The sequence below is a fragment of the Fukomys damarensis genome, unplaced genomic scaffold (assembly GCF_012274545.1).
Source record: "Fukomys damarensis isolate Sample0158 unplaced genomic scaffold, DMR_v1.0_HiC HiC_scaffold_33, whole genome shotgun sequence".
Classification (NCBI taxonomy): domain Eukaryota; kingdom Metazoa; phylum Chordata; class Mammalia; order Rodentia; family Bathyergidae; genus Fukomys; species Fukomys damarensis.
In genome coordinates, this window is record NW_022900945.1 from 54,920,438 (window position 1) to 54,937,474 (window position 17,037).

Below are 17,037 nucleotides of genomic sequence, written 5' to 3' on the forward strand. Positions count from 1 at the left end.
CCAAAATCTATTTAGCTCCTCCACGTTCCCCTTCTGCACGCTCCACAGTTATCGATCATTTGATAGCTCATACAGTAGTCAAGAGAAGCTGAAACTCAAGCCTCAAATTTTTTATCTTTTGAAAAATGTGCTAATCCATGCAAATGAACTTCTTAATCACCTGAGCCTTCCTGGGCATACATGATTTTTTTTTTTTTTTTTGGTACCAGGAATCAAACTCAAGACCTTGTACTTGCCAGGCGGGTGCAACACTGCTGAGCTACATCCCAGGCCCATTTGTTTTTTCCCCAGGGTCTCAATATATAGCCCAGGCTGGCCTCAAACTCTTGAGAGATCCTCCAGCCTGCCAAGTGCTGGGATCACAGGGGTATGCCACCACAATTGGACCTGCATTCATATAGATATATAGATATAGAAATAGATATAGATTTTTTTACATCTATGATGTAGGTAATATTATCAACATTTTACCTGAGGGTGCCTGAGTTAGGAAATTTGCTCAGGGTTCTACAATTTGCATGCAGTAGTGCCAGAATTAAACCTGCACCTGGACCTGTAGACTCAGCGGGTAATGCTCTTTTTTTTTTTTTTTTTTTTTTGTACCAGATATTGAACTCTGGTCCTTGTGTTTGCAAGGCAGGCAGCAGTACCACTGAGCCAAATCACCGGCCCTGGAGGTAATGCTCTTTACCACTGCTCTATACACTCTTGTGAAAAGAGATAGTCCAAGAAATGGCAGGTCTCTCAGTTCAAGTAATCTACTCAAACTTTTGAGTATCTGTTCACTGTAGTTAATATTATGTCTTCTGAGGGCTGGGGATTTAGCTCAGTGGTTCTGCCACCTGCAGAAACACAAGCTCCTGAGTTTGATCCTCGGTACCAAAATAAATTAAAAGAAATAAATAAATATTATGTCTTCTGAAGCAAGCTATATCATGTACAGGCACAAATTCCGCACCAGTGAATTTTATCATTATGTATATCTAACATGTACCAATAGATGTTTTGCTTTTTAAAAAACTTGTCCCAGTGTACCAGTTTTTATTCTAAGTACTAACTGGAGATACAAAGAAAAAATAAATTCATTCAGTTATTGAGAATCTACTATTCGACAGATCCAATTCTAGGAATTAGGAATGTTCCCTTTCATGGGGAACATAGAAAACATAAACACTTCCCAATGAACATAGGTATGCACATTCCTATCATTTCCTCAAATGCTGAGCAGTTAAGTTCTGGGGCAGGGGCTGATAGTTTCTTCTGTTAGGACCCTAGTGTGCTGCCCCATCTAAGCACCTATAGGAGCCGTGGCGCACGGGGAAAGGATCATAGCATCATATGATCAAACCATCCATACTTCTGTTTTTACTACTGACGATATCAGAAGTTCTCTTCGGCAGATCCCAGGCTGTTCCAACCTGAGAGGAAGACGCAGGGGCTGTTCTTGAATGTTCATTCCGTCACTTTCCTTCACTAGTTTGAAAAACAACTATTTTTATTTTTACTGTTTTCCTCTTTGCTGAACAAAACTGCCCAAATCCAAACCTCACAAATGTGTCTCTCACAAATGGGCAATTTTTCTTATGTTCTATGTATTTGATGGCCGCATTGTCTTTTTCCTTGCCAGCCTGGTAACTGAATTCGGGTCCCCCACCATCTCCAACACATCCAGGGTTGGGCTGATGAGAAAGGAGGGAGAAGGATGGGTACAGGGAGTGAAAAATCTCAAAGCACTGTGGGGAATACACAAGAAAATGTCTCTATAGGTAGGATAACTCGGTGAAAATGTCCATCACTCGCCCATATTGGTCACAGCCTCAGTAGAAACCATCTGCCTACAAAGGGAAAGATCCACACTCCCAGCAAGCTGAAGAGAGTCCTTACCACCCCAGCCTGAGCCCCAGGACTAGACTCCCACTTCACCTGGCACCAAAGCGACCAGGTCTTCCCAGGCCTTTGATAGTCCCAACCTCTCTGTCCCTCCCTGTTGCTGAGGCTAAATAAAAGTAGAAACTGTCACCCCCCCTTGATTTTTTTGTTTTCGGGTACCGGGAATCGAACTCGGGAGGCAGGCGCTGGAACACCCCGTTTTTTGACCTTCAAGGCCTGAGTGAACGAACCCAAAGGACCACACAGGTTAACGGCCTCCACTGCAGTGGTAACACGACATCCCCGCCCAGCACCCGCCCAGGAGTTGATACGCAGGCGCAGTAGCGTGCCTGCCATTTGCCAGTCTCCGCACATGCGCTGACATTCGCTCTGCACGCGGACGGGCGCGGCCACGCTACTGCGCAAGCGCTTCTCCCCTCCCGTTTCCCTCATCATGCTCTCTCTATCTAGCTTGCCCTTACGTTCTAGCGTAGGAGGCGGGGCTAGTGCTATCAATTGGTCTATTTCTGTGCCAGTCAATGAGAAGGGTCCGGTGATTGGTGGTGACTCGGAGGATAGCGGGTTTAGGTGTCAGCCCTGAGGAGGCAGCGTTTTCTGGGCTTGTCCCTTCTCCAGAAGGTTCTGCCGGTTACCCCAGCTCTGGGTACCCGGCTCTGCGTCGCGCCGCCATGATGGGCCACCGTCCTGTGCTCGTGCTCAGTGAGTTCTGGGGAAGCCAGAGAAGGGATCTCCTTTGCTCCCCGTTGTCTCCACACTTCTCAGTTCCCGTAGCTCCTCGCTGTGACCCGGCCACCGAGCCTTCCCTCCAGCATCTCTTTCTGCCGTTTTTCTTTCTCCCTTTCTCGTCTCCTGCCTCCCTTCACAAACTCACTCGGGCCCTACCTCTCGGAGTCCCTGGTCTCTCCGTGTTCGTGTCCCAGTAGCCTCCTCCACCCCGTGCTCCGTTCCTCGCCGCCACCCTCCACGCCCTCCGCCTCCGGCGGGACCCTTGGTGGGATGAATGGCGGTTCCCAGGGTCGGCCAGGCTTTCCTTCCTCGGCCGCTCCTTGGCGTGACCGCGGGCAAACTGCTGAAGTTTGGCGTCTGCGCCTTGCTGCTGATAGCGCCTCGTTGATTGGGAGATAAGTAGAGCTGCTTGAAAGAGACAAATGGCAGCGGGAGCCTTGAGCTCCCCAGGTTCTTCCCAGGAGCAGTCGCTCAGCATCCCTGTTCCTGAAATAACCGCTTCTTTCCTTGGTTTTGGACGTAGTCTTTCCTGCTAGCCCATTGAGTTCCCCCAGTTTCTCTGCAGGTTTTCTTTTCCCTTTAGGAATAGCTTTTCTTTTCTTTCTTTCTGTAACTATCTGGCAGGACCTGCGAGCCTGGGTGGCCTTTTCCTCTCCCTTAGTATCTTCTGTATACGCAACGCTGATGAGAGTTTATGTTATCTATCCTTTGAAAATCATTTTTCAGGAAAATCACTTAAGCCTGGGAGGGGACCTTTTCTGAAGTGGGTCCTGATCACCACTGAGACATGAGTGTAAACCCTGAAGGTTAAGATGAGTGTTTGGATTTGATAGGACTGGATTACAAGATTTACAGATTTAAGTTGTAAGGGACGCGTAATTGAGGAGAGGGGGAAATAGGCATTGTGCTGGCTTGGTTATAACAATTGAGAGGGACCTAGGGTGAGTGATGTGTCTATAAAGCTCTTTATGGGTTTGTGTTAATTTCTGGCATTAGTGGCAGTGACAGCCAACTTTTACAGTTGTTGAACGAGTTACTGAGACATTCTTATACCCAAATATGTAGTGACTATATGTAATTTTATCTTACAAACTGGGATACGTTGGAAGAGTATTTGTTCACATTCCACAGATTTGGTTCTCATCAACAGCATGCGGTGGAGCTCTAAGAGTAGTTGTGCTAGGGGCTGGGGATTTAGCTCAGTGGTGGCACTGCCTGCCTCACAAGCACAAGGTCTCAAGTTAGATCCCCAGTACCTTAAAAAAAAAAAATGATAATAATAATTGTACTAGGACTTTGAAGAGTATGATTCCCTTTATCCAAGCAGAAAATGTTGAGCCCCTAAATTCTTCCCATTTCCATAAAGCGGTGATTGGTACTTTCTTTAGGTCATACCCCTTTGAGAATCTGGTCATACCTTTGTATCCTCTTCCCAGGAGAAAATATGCAGTATTTTTCGTGTAATAATTGGGGAAATGACTGTCCTACTGAAGCCCATTAATGGGTCCCAGGTTATGGATCCCTGTTGTAAATATGCAAATATTAGAAGATGATGTTTACCAAGATTCTGAAATTGAAGCATGGGTTATTTCGTAGCATACTTGTGACTGAAATAAAGAAGTAAATAGCTAGTAAGTATAAATGCTGCCAGGAACGTGTAGCTCAGCACCACAGCACCTGCCTGGCAAGTGCAAGGCCCCGAGTTTGATTCCCAGTACCAGAAAAAAGTATAAATGTTATGTTTTAACAACTGGTGGGGGGGCAGGCATAGTGATACATGCTGGTAATCACAGATCTCAGGAGGCTGAGGCAAGAGGATACCTGGAAGTTCAAGGCCAGCCTCAACTATATAGCAAAACCCTGTCTCAAAAAAACTAAACCAAAGAGATAATTTGAGGGGTATAATGGCATTTAATGTTTTTTTTCTTTTTTTGGTTTTTTGAGACAGGATCTCACTATGTCATCAGGCTGATCTTGAGCTTACTGTGTAGCCCAGGTTGGCCTCCAACTTGCAGTGATCCTCCTGCCTCAGCCTCCCAAGTGCTGGGATTATGGGTGTGCACCACCATGCCCAGCTCCTTGGCATATAATTTGCACATACTTGAATTATATAAATTGATAAGCTTTAGTCTATACACATGCACACTGAAACGTGAGTTTATTTTCAAAGGTTGGGGAATAAATAGCTGGCATACAATAGGGCAATTCTAGGCTATTAAGTTTTTCTCCCTTTCATTTTAGGCCAGAATATGAAGCGTGAATCTGGAAGAAAGGTTCAATCTGGAAACATCAATGCTGCTAAGGTAGCTTTTTTTTTTTTTAAGAGTTTACAGTCATGTGTCTCCAACTGTCTTCTCTAGTAATTCTATATCTGTTTGTAGCAGTAAACTTTCTATCTTCTAGGCTTTAGAGTATGTAGTTAGCCAGAGGAAAAGTTGACTTCCCTTCTTTCAGGAAATTTCCCTGATGGTGGTAGAGGGAAGGAAGCCCCCTCCTCCTATGAATTAAGCCTATCTTCTCATAATAACCCAAGCACAATTCTGTTGCTGTGTATACTTTATAATATGTTTTGCTAACACCCATATCAGACTGAGTTATTTCAGTGGGAAAACCATTGGTTCTCTCTTGTATTCCTAGTGCCTATATTAGGTCCAGGTGTTCTATAAATGTCTTCTGAATGAAGTAGTAAAGTGGCCAGAGATCTCACTTAAGGTGAGATGGAGCCCACTGTCATGGAAAGAAACACTAAAACTTGGACTGCCTGCAAACTAAAGTGGGGGCACATTTTTATTTTTCCCCCCTTGGGAAAAGTTATTTCTCACTATATGTGAAACCCTACTCTTGAGATATCATTGTTAAAACACTGGCTCTGCAGGTTGCTCTGCAACACACTGTTTTCTGATTTAGGCTTTACATGTCTGACATTTCCTTTCCATTAGACTATTGCAGATATTATTCGAACATGTTTGGGACCCAAGTCCATGATGAAGGTAGGTGAATCTCTTTATTAAATATCTTGGTGGTGCCGGGCGTGGTAGCACACGCCTGTAATCCCAGCACTCAGGAGGCTGAGGCAGGAGGATCGCTGTGAGTTTGAGACCAGCCTGGCTACACAGTGAGTTCCAGGTCAGTCTCAACTACATAGTGAGACCCTGTCTCAAAGAAACAAGAAAAAATAAAATAAATAAAATTCTTGGTGGGCCGGTGTTTACCTCAGTGGTTCCACTGCCTGCCTTTCAAGCAAAAGGTCCCAAGTTCAATCCCCAATACCAAACAAACAGAAAAAAAATCTCTTGGGCTGCAGATTTTACCTCTGTGTTATCTGGGATACTTAAGTTTGTTTTTGTCTTAGATGCTTTTGGATCCAATGGGTGGCATCGTGATGACCAATGATGGCAACGCAATTCTTCGAGAGGTATGTTTATTTTTTCTCATTTGCCTTTTAAACACAAGGATCCATTCATATATATGGTGAGTCATTTCTTAGGGATGCTGTACAGCTGACTAGAAACTGGATGGTTTAAAAACATGCTGTCTGGGTAGCACATGCCTGAGGAGGCTGAGGCAAGAGAATTGCCTTGAGTTTGAGGCCAGCCTGGGCTACGTAGTGAGTTCAAAGCCAGGCTGAACTGCCTAGCCAGACCTTATCTCTCTTCCTGTTTCTCTCTCTCCCCTCTCTCCCTCCCTCTCCCTCTCCTGGGTCTCACTATATAGTTCAGACTGACCTGCAACTCACTGTGTAGCCCAGGCTGGTCTCAAACTCACAGAGATCCTCCTGCCTTAGCCTTCCAAGTGCTGGAATTACAGGAATGTGCCACCACGCCTGGCCAAGACCTTATGTCTTTAAAAAAAAAAAAAAAAAAAAGTACATACATATACATACATACATACATACATACGTGTGTGTCTGTCTGTTTTGGTTGGTTGGTTGGTTGGTTTGGTACCAGAGATCAAACATGGGACCTTGGGCTTGTGAGGTAGGTGGCGGCAGCACTGAGCTAAATCCCTGGCCTTGTATGTGTTTTTTATATATATGTACTTTATATATATATTCTCATAAACTAAGGCTAAAAGTCTGAAATCCAAGTGTTAGCAGGGCCTTGTTCCTGACAGCTCTAGGGAAGAATCCTTTGTCTGTTCCATCTTTTGATAGTTTCCAGAATCCTTGGCTCTTGTAAACTCAGGGTCTTTGTCTAACATGCATTAAAAAGACAGCATTGATTAGATTTGGCACTCAGTACTTATCCAGCATGCTCTTGAGTTCATCTGCAAAGGCCCTATTCCAATAACCTCACATTCAGTCCAAGGACACAATTCAGACTCTGTGTGGTGGTGCACTCCTATAATCTCAGCACTCAGGAGGCTGAGGCAGGAGGATTTCCACAAGTTTGCAGCCAGCTTTGGCTACGTAGTGAGTTCAAAGGCAGCCTGAACAATATACAGAGACCTTGTCTCCGAACAACAAAGGACACACCTCACCCACAACAGTGCAGTAAATACACTAGAAGAGATGCTGTCCTCCAAAAGCTTAATAATTGAGTTCTCATGACCATCCCCAAAGGAACTTGGAAAAGTGGTCTGTGTACAGTATTTTAACACCCCCTCCCCTTGGTGCTAGAGATGAGCCCCCTCCACAACCCTGTACTGGGAATCAAACTCCAGGCCTTGCCCCTGCCAGGCAGGTATAGTGCCGCTAAGCTAAATCCCTGAAGCAGAGGGCCATTTTTCTTGAAGGTATACTAAAATAGTGAAAGCTAAGAGTGTACATACAGAAGTAAGAGGCTCAGGTGTCCTTCAGTCATACTGATTCAGTGATGATCAAGTTTTTTTTTTAGATTCAAGTTCAGCATCCAGCAGCCAAGTCGATGATTGAAATTAGCCGGACACAAGATGAAGAGGTTGGAGATGGGACCACATCCGTAATTATTCTTGGTAAGAGGAGGACAGGAGGTTGAAAAAACAGATTAGAAAGTCAGTATTGTTGGGTGTGGTGCCACACTGGTAGTTCCAAGACTGGGAGGCTTAGGTAAGAGAATTGTGAGTTGGAGCTCAGCTTGGGACTTTGTAAGACCCTGTCTCAAAATGAAGAAGGGGGGCCAGGGATTTACCTCAGTGGTTCCACCGCCTGCCGCACAAGTGCAAGGGCCCGAGTTCAATCCCCAGTACCAAAAATAACAAGCAAACAAATCAAAATGAAGGGCTAGAGAGGTAGCTCATTGGGAAGGCTGTGAGTTCATTGTGTAGTACTACAAATCCCAGCACTCTGGAAGACTAAAGTAGGAGAATTACAAATTCAAGGCCAGCCTAGAATATAGTGAGACCCTATTTGAAAACAATTTTAGCACATAAGAAAATTCACAGATAGGGAATGGGGGAGCTTAAGCAACATTTATTCCTCATGGTTCTTGGAGGCTGGAAAGTGCAAGATTGAGGACAGATACGAAATCTTGAAAATAATGAGCCTCTCTTGCAAGTTCGAAAGTTACTTTACATTTCTATAGGATCTTTTAAATAATACTGATAGACAAATGACATATCTTTTGGGAGAAAAAAGTATTTTTTAGCATAGTGAAGTTTTCTTGGCATTCTGGTTTTTTAAAAAAATTTTGTGTGTAGCCACATGTGGTAGCACACACCAGTACTCCCAGCACTCGGGAAGCTGAGCAGGAGGACTGCTGGAAGTTTGTACCCATCCTGGGCTACATAGTGAGTTGAAGGCCAGCCTGAACTGCATAGCAAGACTCCGTCTCAAAAAAACCAAGAAAAATGAAAATAAAAGCATAAAGCACTGTGTGTTGTTCCCCTCTTTTTTCAGCGGGAGAGATGTTGTCGGTGGCTGAACACTTCCTGGAGCAGCAGATGCACCCAACAGTGGTGATCAGTGCTTACCGCAAGGCGCTGGACGATATGATCAGCACCCTGAAGAAAATCAGGTATGGACCGAATGCCGAAAACTGGTAGTGTCTGGTCGAGAAGACCAAGATGGACCTGTGCATGTGCATGGCAGCAAAAGAGAACAAGCACATTTTACATACACGGTTTATCCCCTGGTGTCTTTGTTGAAAGGGGAAATGAGGAAGAAGGTAAGGGAAATGAAATTTGCAAAAAAAGGATTCAAAATAGTAAAATATTAAAGGAGTTAACTAGGATTAGTTTTTTGTTTTTGTTTGTTGAGACAGGGTCTCACTATGTACTTCAGACTGCCCTGAAACTCACTGTGTAGCCCAGGCTGGTCACAGTGATCCTCCTGTCTCAGCCTCCCGAGTGCTGGCATTACAGGCGTGCACCACCATGCCCGATTTAGGATTAGTTCAAAATATATTCTGGGTACATGCTGTAAGTTTCCATGTTGGTTACACATGTTGGGAAATATGTGGTAAATGGAATAGACCTAACCTTCAAAGATTTGGGTTATAGTTGGGGGCGGGAGTGATAACTGTAGTTATTCAGAATTTGATGTTAAATATCTTACTGTCTTCAGTGAGGAGCTCAGTAAGTGCTGTGAGGCCGGCAGCCAGCAGTTTCTCACTGAAAAGGGCAGACTGCAAATCTTAGCTGCGTTCAGTAATTGCAGGACTTGATATAGCCTACATTTGTTTATTGCTGACAGGTTGGTGAATGTCTTCCATCTACCGGGAATATTAGTTGTGGCATAATGTAGTCACAAAAAGCATTCCTACTAATAAGATTTGTTAAATAAGTAAAACCTATGTGGCTGGGAATGTAGCTCCGTGGTAGAGCACTGGCCTAGCATGTGTAAGGGCCTAGTTCAGTCCCCAGAACACATTGAAAGGGTGAAACCTATGATGTGCTACTCTGCTACACGGTCAGGTCACTGGGTGCCTGGGTATTTAATATGTAGTGGCCTTTGTTTTGTTTTTTGAGACTGGGTCTCACTGTATGGTTCGGGCTGGCCTTGTGCTCACTGTGTAGTTGTGACTGACCTCGAATTTGTAGCAGTCCTCCTTCCTCAGCCTACCAAGTGCTGGGTTATAGGCATGTGCCACCACGCCCACCTGGGACTTTGCATTACTGCCTATAGTAGTTTGTGTACTGTACTTGGAGAATGAGGCATCTGAGTTTTCTTGTTTTGTTGTTGGTGGTGGTTCTTTGTGGGGTTTCATCTTAGATAATGCTTTTGGAGCTATTGCTTTTCCTAAATTCATAATTCTCTTTTGTTTTGTTTTGTTTTTTAGTACTGGGGATCGAACTCAGATCCTTGTGCTTGCGAGTCAGGCTCCGAAACCACTGAGCTAAATCCCCAGCCCTAAAATTCATAATTCTGAAGTGGGGGAAATTATTACAAGTATGTTATGTGCATGTACAAGTCTAAAGTGAAACCCATTAATCTGCATAATATTTAAAAAGCTAACATAAAAGAAAAATATCTGCATAACCAATGTGAGTTCATAAAAATAAAAAGTGGACCAGGCATGGTGGCACATGCCTGTGATCCTAGCACTCGGGAGGCTGAGGTAGGAGGATCGCTGTGAGTTCGAGACCAGCCTGAGCTACATAGTGAGTTCTAGGTCAGTCTCAACTACATAGTGGGACCCTGTCTCAAAAGAAAAAAAATCCAAAAAATAAATAAATAAAAAGTAGGCCGGGTATGGTGGCTCACACCTGTAATCCCAGCACTGGGGGAGGCTGAGGCAAGAGGATCCCTGTGAGTTCAAGACCAGCCTGGGCTGCATAGTGAGTTTCAGGGCAGTCTAAACTACATAGTGAGACCCTGTCTCAAAAAACAAAAATAAAAAGTGTATGGACTGGGGATTTAGCTCAGTGGCACCACACCTGCCACATAAGCACAAGGTCCTGAGTTTGATTCTAAAAAAAAAAACAGCATGGAAAAGTCCATAATTCAGCTGCTGTGTAATTTCATACTATATACCTTCCCAGTAATGGTAAACCTTTTAGAGACAAGTCCCCTAACTGCAAGCCAAAACCCACTTTGCAGTTAAACCTGAATACTGAGGTTTTAGTTTAGAAAAAACAACTATTACATTCACATCTTTTGTCTTAAAAAAGAAAAGAAAAGCAAGTAGGGCCAGGGTTTTAGCTCAGTGGTGCCACTGCCTGTCTCGCGAGTGCAAGGTCCCGAGTTCTATCCCCGGTACCAAAAAAAGGGAAGAAAACCAAGTAATACACGTGCCATAGGTTTGTCACCACTGCAGGTTTATTCTCTTAAATGTGAAAATTTGGGCAGTGGTTATCCAAGGTGTTTTACAAAGTCTTGCCATGTACAAATTTGGAGACTAGGCTAACACAGAAGCAGTAAGTAACTGCTGCGTGATCCATCATGATTTAGGGTGCTGGGTAGAAGAGTCCAGTATTTGTAATAGATAAGACTGGTGGTTTAATCAGAAGGCAGTTCTGTATGAGATAAGCTTCATAAACAAAATGTATCTTAATCTGAGTTGTAAACATGGAAGAGTTTATTTGATTGAAGCAGGAGATAAGGAAATTGTTTTGCTGTAAACTTAGTGTAGAGTTGTCAGACATGGGAACAGATCACTTTGGGAATTACAGCACCTTCTAAGATAAGGTGTAATTTTTTTTTTAAATACTGGGATTGAGCCCACTGCTGAGCTACATCTCCAGTCCTTTTTTATTTTGAGACAGGGTCTTGCTAAAACTGCTAAATTGCCTAGGCTGGGCTTGAATATGTAATCTTTCTGCCTCAGCCTCCCAAGAATGCTAGGATTACAAGCATGCACTGGGCGGGCGATTTGGCTCAGTGGTTCTGCTGAAAGCACAAGGGCCCCGAGTTCGATCCCCAGTACCAAAAAAATAAATAAACAAAACAAGGGTGCACTATCACACCCAGCTAGCTTAGTTGTAATCTTGCTAAAAAGCAGAGCATGGATAATATTAGCTGCTGATGTCCCTTTCCGTTTCCTTTCTGCCTCTTGGCCCACTATTACAGCCTCTAAGATACATATGAGAGACTTCAAGTATGTAAGTTGTCTGCTGACCACATTACCTGGCTTTCTTTCCTCCAGCACCCCTGTTGATGTCAATAACCGTGATATGATGCTAAACATCATCAATAGCTCCATTACTACGAAAGTGATCAGTCGGTGGTCGTCTTTGGCTTGTAACATTGCCCTGGATGCTGTCAAGACCGTGCAGTTTGAGGAGAATGGTCGGAAGGAGATTGACATCAAGAAATATGCAAAGGTGGAAAAGGTAAACTCTCAGTGTTTGTGTTTCTGAGCATGAATCATCCCATTTGTGTAGGAGAACTTTTAAATGAGAGTGAGATATCTGTAGTTAAAACAAGAGGGCCGGGGATGTAGCTCAGTGGCACCACACCTGCCTCGTAAAGTCCTGAGTTTGATCGTGGGTACCAAAAACAAGAAGAATATACTTGCAACCTGGAAAGAGGTTATCAAGGAAGAATCCCTGAAAGTTTTGTGACCCTCAATGCTGTCCCAACACCACAAGGTTTTTAAGGACTAGGGAGAGGCTTAATGGAATCTCCTTGTTTGCATATAGATACATAACAGTCATTTGCTCATGATATCATGAGGGCTGATAAGCCTATACTCTGTCATGTCTCTAATAAATTTAAGGAAAAAAACTGAACTGGGCTGGAGATTTAGCCTAGTAGCGCTGCGCCTGCCTTGCAAACACAAGGTCCTGAGTTTGATTCCTGATCCTGCAGAAAAAGACAAAACTGAATCTAATAGCTTTGGCCAGTAGATGGAGCTCAATCCTAAAAATCTATGGTAATATCCTTTTTTATTTTTATTTATTTATTTATTTATTTATTTATTTATTTATTTATTTATTTATTTTGGTGCTGGGGAACAAACTCAGGACCTTGCAGTTGTGAGGCAGGCGCAGGGCCACTGAACTAAACCCCAGCCCTCGGTAGTAAATTTGTTTTTTGTTTTTTTTTCCATTGAATTTATTTTCTGGGAAGAACAGGCAACTGCAAATTTTAAGTTCCCTCTGCTCTGCTGGGGACAGAAATCCAGGGATTTTTTTTTTTTTCCCCATTAAGTTTATTGGTAAATGTTTGGTATACAATACAGTTACATTCATCATTGGGAATTTGTATCTTTACATGATATATCTTGGTTATTTTTTCCCCATTCCCCTGCCCTCCCTTCACCCCCTCCATCCTTCCCATTTACAAAGACTTTGTCTGCATTTTTTCTTTTTCTCGTATTTTTTTCTTTTCCTTTTCCCTGTGCCTCTCACTTCCCCTACTCCTTTAGACCTTTTCTTCCTATTTCACATTATCAATGATACATTTTGATCTTTATTTACACTTTCAGTTTGTCACACCAGAGAAACTTCAGTATTCACACGTGTCCTATTTATTTCACTTAAGGGTATGGCCTCAGGGTGCATCCATTTAGCTATAAATGTCTCTAGTTACTTGTTTTTTATGGCTGAGTAGAACTCCGTTTTATAAAAACCTCACATCTTTATCCATTCACTGGTTGGTAGGCATTTGGGCTGTTTCCAAGCTTTAGCTATTACACACTGTGCCGCTGTAAACGGGTGTGCATATATCGCTGTGGTAGGATGCTTTTAATTCTTTTGGGAAGATGCCAGGAAGGGAAATTGCTGGGTCAAATGGGTGCCTTAGAAACTTGAAGTCGTCGTCATTTGGGAAAAACATTTGAAATGGAGTAGAAAAATTGTCTCTTGGTTGTGGATTCTTTTGCTCAGATACCTGGGGGCATCATTGAAGATTCGTGTGTCCTACGTGGCGTCATGATCAACAAAGATGTGACCCATTCACGAATGAGACGCTATATAAAGAATCCTCGGATTGTGCTGCTGGATTCTTCTCTGGAATACAAGAAAGGAGAAAGCCAGGTAGGATTCTTGGCCCTATTGCTTAAAGTGGAACCTGACTGCTCATAGGACAAAGAAAGTATGTTTACTATGTGCCTGCTGTGTGCCAGTTATAACTGTATTCCTTGAAAATAGTTGGTATTGACTGGGTTTTTGAGACAGGGTCTCACATAGGTAGTTCAGGCTGGCCTCAAACTTGCACTCAGTGCGCCTTGATCCTCATGCCTCCGTCTCATGAATTTGGGGATTATAGTGTGGGCTACCACACCCAGCTCAATTTAGCATTATTCTAACTCGTATTTTCTGGGGTACATCAGAGAGGGCTGGGGGGAAGAAATATAGTCATTGAGGGACCCCAGAGAGCTTCACCCATCCAGGAATTTTTAAATCCATGCCTTTTCCTCACACAGACGGACATTGAGATTACACGAGAGGAGGACTTCGCCCGCATCCTGCAGATGGAAGAGGAGTACATCCAGCAGCTCTGCGAGGACATCATCCAGCTGAAGCCCGACGTGGTCATCACAGAGAAGGGCATCTCGGGTAGGGTTCCTTCATTTCCAAGCCTCATAAACATGGGGCAGACTACTTAGGACAACACCAGTCAGAGCCTGACACCTCTGCTCTGGGGTTCACAGATTTAGCTCAGCACTACCTCTTGCGGGCCAATATCACAGCCATCCGTAGAGTCCGGAAGACAGACAACAATCGGATTGCCAGGTGAGTGGGCCAGGTAAAGATGATGTCCTTCCTTCCCATGTGTCTTCTTTTTGTAGTTGTGTAATGTCATTATCCGAAAAGATAAGAGAAAATACAGTGGCAGGTAGGAGTGGGCTGAGCATAGCTGTCTGCCCACAACCTGTAATGCAGCAGTTATGCACTTCATGAATCCCTTCCCTGACTGTTAGTGAGCAGGTTGTACTTACACATGTGTGATTGCTACCTTGGTAGATGGCCGACACATTTCCCAACCGTGCCTCGTCAGAGACTGCTCTTAGCTGTCACTGTGGTGCTGCTGAATGGATGCTGCTACAGGAGTCCGTATGAACTGACTCAGAAGAGTGGAGCCATCAGTTCCTTGATTGGATCCTTGGCTGTTATTAATGCAACTCCAGACTGCATTTACTGCGTCTGTACTGATGTCTCTATTTGGGTGTCATCCCGTTTTCATACTAATTTATATAAAAGCTGGCAAATGTACCCTACTATGTCAGGGTTTTTTGTTACTACAATAAGTACCAGGGATCAACTTATAAAGAGAAGGAGTTTATTTTGACTCAGACTTTGTCTGTTTTGATTTTTTTGTTTTTTGTAGTGGGGATCGCACTCAGAGGACCTTGTGCTTGTAGAGCAGGTAGTGGAACCACTGAGCTAAATCTCCAGCCCTTTTTTGGCTTTTTGAGACAAGGTCTTTTTATGTGGGTCAGGCTGACCTTGAACTTGTGGCAGTCCCCCTGCCTCAGCCTTCTAAGTGCTTATGTTACAGGCATGTGCCACCACGCCCAGCCTGACTCAGGTTTTAGATCTTCCAGTCTGTGGTCAGATGGTTCCAATGCTTTTGGCCCTTAGTGCAGTAGTACGGCATGGCAGGAGCATGGTACCACAAAATCACTTGTGCCATGGCAAAGGAAGGGGGCCAGTCATACACCCAGTAGCCTAAGACCGCCCATTGAGTCCATTTCCTAAAGCCAACCTGCCCCTGGGAAGTAAGCCCTGCTAACGGACTTTTTTGACACAGGTTCTCACCAGGTAGTTCAGACTATTCTAGGCTGACCTCAGACTTGCAGAGAGCCTCCTGCCTCTGCCACCTGAGTGCTGGGATTATACGTGTGTGCCACCACACCAGGCAAATTTTTTCCCCCAGTACTGGGAATTGAATTCAGGACCTTGCGCTTGCCAGGCAGGCATGGCACCACTGCACTGCATCCCAAGCTCTGAATCTTACGGGGCCACTTAAAATACAAACTGTATTTATAAGCTGGGCTTGGTGGCGCATGCCTATAATCTCAGCACTCAGGAGGCTAAGGCAAGAGGATTGCCAAGAGTTTGAGACCAGCCTGGACAATATTGTGAGTTCAAGGCCAACCTGAACCCAAATCCTGTCTTAAACACGATACAAAACTATTGCACCTATTCACATATGTCACAGATCCAGTCATTTGCTCACTCTGAAATGGCTGTGGGCACTCGGTATATACCTAGTTGTCCATGGATTAGGAAAAGCAGTGACAGTTAAATGAGTTCCATAGTCCTTAAAATTGGGTCTAAGAGACCTTTTTTTTTTTGGTTCTGGCCTCCAGAGGGATCAAACTCAGGACCTTGTGTTTACAAGGCAGGTGCTGAGCCAGTGAGCTAATCCCTGGCCCTAAGAGACTTATTTAATCATCTTGTTACTGGCTGTGAGACCAGTTGGGTCGTACAAGATGGGCTATGCCTAAAAATGACTATTGTGTGCAAGTGTGAGATACTTTAGAGAATTCACTTGTCCAGGTTTCACTGACCATAAAGAGAATTTCAAATTCAACTGGATCTGGTTGTAGTAGTGATGATGGGTTGCCTTGGGTGTGTAGTTTAACTAATTATTAAAGCCTTATTAGTTTAAGGGAACTTGGCCTGTGTGTTTAAAATCTTTCCCAGAAGGCACCCAGTATATGTCAAGTGATGTTTCCAGCAGTCACTTTGGCCTTAGTCATCCCCAGCCTCAGACGGTAGACAGGGATCTGAAATCTCCCCACTTCCTCTACCACTAGAGCCTGTGGGGCCCGCATAGTCAGCAGACCAGAAGAGCTGAGAGATGATGATGTTGGGACAGGAGCGGGCCTGCTGGAAATCAAGAAAATTGGGGACGAGTACTTCACATTCATCACTGAGTGCAAAGACCCCAAGGCCTGCACCATCCTCCTCAGAGGAGCCAGCAAAGAGATTCTTTCGGTGAGTCAGCCTTAGAAATGTGGCCAATGGGCTGGGGATTTAGTTCAGTGGCGCCACACCCACCTCACAAGTGCAAGGTCCTGAGTTCGATCCCTGGTACCAGAAAAAAAGAAGAAAAGAAATGTGGCCAGTGATGATTATTTGACTTCTTGAGAGTTTCCAGAGGGCCTAAAATTTAGCATCCTTGTGTTGGTCACTTTTTCATTACTATAACAAATAACTCAAGAGCCAGACCTGGTGGCGCACTCCTGTAATCCTACCATTTAGGAGGCTGAGGCAGGAGGATCACTGAGTGCAAGGCCGGCCTGCATGACATAGCAGGTCCTCGTCTCCCCAAAAAAACCTGAGGCTTTTGTTTCTGGTGACAGAGGAGTGAACCAGGGCCTTCACATTGAGCTACATCCCCAGCCCTTTCTTTTTATTTTGTTATTTTTTAAATTTTAAGACCACTTTTCACTAAATTGCCCAGGCTGGACTCAAACTTGGTGATTCTCCTGCTTTCCCCTCCTGCAGCCTGCACCCAGGGTACCTCCCCATCCTTCAGGAGACCTCTGTTCTGCTGAACCACTTCTTCATCCCCCGAGAAGCCCCAAGCTAGAGAGTGCTTTGCCACTGAGCTGCCTGACCCAGGCCTCCTTAGTTTTTTTTTTTTTTTTTTTTTTTTTTTTTTTTTTT

The 17,037-nt window shown here is 44.2% G+C and overlaps 1 protein-coding gene across 1 annotated transcript in view; it reads left to right on the plus strand.

Moving 5' to 3' along the window:
• Nucleotides 1-2,460: 2,460 nt before the first annotated feature.
• Nucleotides 2,461-17,037, plus strand: part of Cct3 (chaperonin containing TCP1 subunit 3) — a 16,765-nt gene continuing 2,188 nt past the window's right edge. The window contains exons 1-11 of the mRNA XM_010643801.2: nt 2,461-2,589; nt 4,858-4,919; nt 5,556-5,606; nt 5,969-6,031; nt 7,452-7,548; nt 8,432-8,549; nt 11,619-11,805; nt 13,303-13,452; nt 13,842-13,974; nt 14,070-14,151; nt 16,182-16,362. Coding sequence (XP_010642103.1) covers nt 2,559-2,589; nt 4,858-4,919; nt 5,556-5,606; nt 5,969-6,031; nt 7,452-7,548; nt 8,432-8,549; nt 11,619-11,805; nt 13,303-13,452; nt 13,842-13,974; nt 14,070-14,151; nt 16,182-16,362 — 1,155 coding nt within the window. The 5' untranslated portion in view covers nt 2,461-2,558. The remainder of the gene's footprint in view (nt 2,590-4,857; nt 4,920-5,555; nt 5,607-5,968; nt 6,032-7,451; nt 7,549-8,431; nt 8,550-11,618; nt 11,806-13,302; nt 13,453-13,841; nt 13,975-14,069; nt 14,152-16,181; nt 16,363-17,037) is intronic.